Source organism: Nannospalax galili, unplaced genomic scaffold, assembly GCF_000622305.1.
Source record: "Nannospalax galili isolate Female #2095 unplaced genomic scaffold, S.galili_v1.0 scaffold101, whole genome shotgun sequence".
Lineage (NCBI taxonomy): Eukaryota > Metazoa > Chordata > Mammalia > Rodentia > Spalacidae > Nannospalax > Nannospalax galili.
The window spans coordinates 2,684,751-2,687,281 of NW_008345700.1; the positions used below are offsets into that span (position 1 = coordinate 2,684,751).

A 2,531-nucleotide genomic window follows, 5' to 3' on the forward strand; every position below is an offset into this window, starting at 1 on the left:
TGGCGGCGGCGCTGGCGGTGGCGGCGGCCGAGGGCCCCAACGCGAGCGGCGCGGGTGACGGGGGTAGTGGCCGGGGCGCCAACACCTCGGTCCCCGCCTGGGGGCCGCCGCCCGGCCAGTACTCCGCAGGTGCCGTGGCGGGGCTGGCGGCCGTGGTGGGCTTCCTCATCGTTTTCACGGTGGTGGGTAACGTGCTGGTGGTGATCGCTGTGCTGACCAGCCGAGCACTGCGCGCCCCGCAGAACCTCTTCCTGGTGTCGCTAGCCTCGGCTGACATTCTGGTGGCCACGCTGGTCATGCCCTTTTCGCTGGCCAACGAACTCATGGCCTACTGGTACTTCGGGCAGGTGTGGTGCGGGGTGTACCAGGCCCTGGACGTACTCTTCTGCACGTCGTCCATCGTGCACCTGTGCGCCATCAGCCTGGACCGGTACTGGTCGGTGACGCGGGCGGTGGAGTACAACCTCAAGCGCACTCCGCGCCGCGTCAAGGCCACCATCGTGGCCGTGTGGCTCATCTCGGCCGTCATCTCCTTCCCGCCTCTAGTCTCTTTTTACCGCCGGCCGGAAGGCGCCGCCTACCCGCAGTGCGGCCTCAACGACGAGACCTGGTACATCCTGTCCTCCAGCATCGGCTCCTTCTTCGCACCCTGCCTCATCATGGGCCTGGTCTACGCCCGCATCTACCGCGTGGCCAAGTTACGCACGCGCACGCTCAGCGAGAAGCGCACCCCCGCGGGCCCCGACGGCGCGTCCCCGACTACGGAGAACGGGCTGGGCACGGCGGCGGGAGAGAACGGGCACTGCGCGCCCCCGCGCGCCGAAGTGGAGCCTGATGAGAGCAGTGCCGCGGAGAGGCGCCGGCGCCGGGGCGCGCTGCGGAGAGGAGGTCGGCGGCGCGCGGACGTCGAGGGGGACCCGGGTGGCGCGGATGGGCCCGGGCCTGGGCTGGCGGCCGAACAGGGGGCGCTGGCGGCGTCGCGGTCCCCGGGCCCCGGAGGACGCCTGTCCCGCGCCAGCTCGCGCTCCGTCGAGTTCTTCCTGTCGCGCCGGCGCCGTGCGCGCAGCAGCGTGTGCCGCAGGAAGGTGGCCCAGGCGCGGGAGAAGCGCTTCACCTTCGTGCTGGCCGTGGTCATGGGCGTGTTCGTGCTGTGCTGGTTTCCTTTCTTCTTCAGCTACAGTCTGTACAGCATCTGCCGCGAGGCCTGCCAGCTGCCGGACCCGCTGTTCAAGTTCTTCTTCTGGATCGGCTACTGCAACAGTTCGCTCAACCCGGTTATCTACACCGTCTTCAACCAGGACTTCCGGCGGTCTTTCAAGCACATTCTCTTCCGAAGGAGGAGAAGGGGCTTCAGGCAGTGACCCCTCCCACCCCCGAGCTTCCGGACTGCACTGACTACCGGCAGGCAGAAGGGCCCGGCCTCCCCCAAAGTCCAGGGTGTGGCAGGACTCCAGGGCGCGGCCAACAGAAGGTGGGCCAGATACACCTGGGCCCCAGGGAGTAGGGGGAGAAAGGGGAGACCCCTTTGCCTTCCTGTCTCAGCAAGGGGCTGGGGTATAGATCCAGTTTCTGAGGTCGCTGCTGTGGAGAGTGGCTGTGAGGTTAGGGTTTTAGATGGCAGAGGGCTTGCAACCCTCAAACTGGTGAGAAGGGAGGCCCCCAAACTCCCACCTCATGTTCCCTGTGAACAGGGGCTGACTCTCCCTGACCTAAAAAAGGCATCTGTCTTGGGGAGGGGAGGGGAGGAGAAAGAGGGCACTGACAATCTCTGATTACTGAGAGTATTTAAATGTTTGCCAAAAACAACGACAGCCAAAACAACCAAACTATTTTCTAAATAAACCTTTGTAATCTGTGTTGGGTGCAGCCTCGGTCCTTAAGCCTGGGTGTGGGGGAACTCTCCAGACCTTCCTCTGAGTCTCCCCCCCAAAACACACTGCAGTATGAAAGAGGGTTTGGGGGGTTCAAGTTCCAACTGCCCCTTTCACATGAGGAAGAGAGGGACTTAAAAAAAAAACTAAATGCTTTGTATACGTGCAAAATATGTACTCAAAACTCTTCTGTAAGCGGCTACCTGGCAAAGGAATGGAGGGCCCCAAGCTGATTCCAAATTTAGATCCTGGGGGGTGTCCTCCCTGCATTCCATCCCTCCTCTGCCTGGGCATCCACCCTCTGAGGAGTTCTGGGCAGTGCTGGACACCCTCTGTTCTTCCCTCTTCAAGTGGATAGGGTGGGATGAGATCTGTCCCAAGAAGTTCCTCCCATGGACAGGATGGAGTTGTGGCCCAGTCAGGCCTCCAACTGCTACTCCAGCCTGAAAACCTTTGCCTGCTGGGTGGTCAGAGTGAGCTGCACAGACTCTACCAGAGATTGCTTCTGAACCAAAGCCAAGGCCATTGTGACCTAGAGCATAGAGAACCTGCTGCAGGGTCAGGAGGCACTGGATCCTGCATGTCCCCTTCCCCCAGGGGCTTCTCTCAGTCCTGCCCAGCTTGACCCTTTGCTCAGCCCTTACTCCCCACAGCATAAAG

The 2,531-nt window shown here is 62.3% G+C and overlaps 1 protein-coding gene across 1 annotated transcript; it reads left to right on the forward strand.

The window, feature by feature from the left end:
- Window positions 1-6: 6 nt before the first annotated feature.
- On the forward strand, window positions 7-1,954 carry Adra2c (adrenoceptor alpha 2C). Its single transcript, XM_008841877.2, has one exon. It carries the CDS (start codon window positions 297-299, stop codon window positions 1,359-1,361), a length of 1,065 nt encoding a protein of 354 aa, XP_008840099.1. The 5' UTR covers window positions 7-296; the 3' UTR covers window positions 1,362-1,954.
- Window positions 1,955-2,531: the final 577 nt, after the last annotated feature.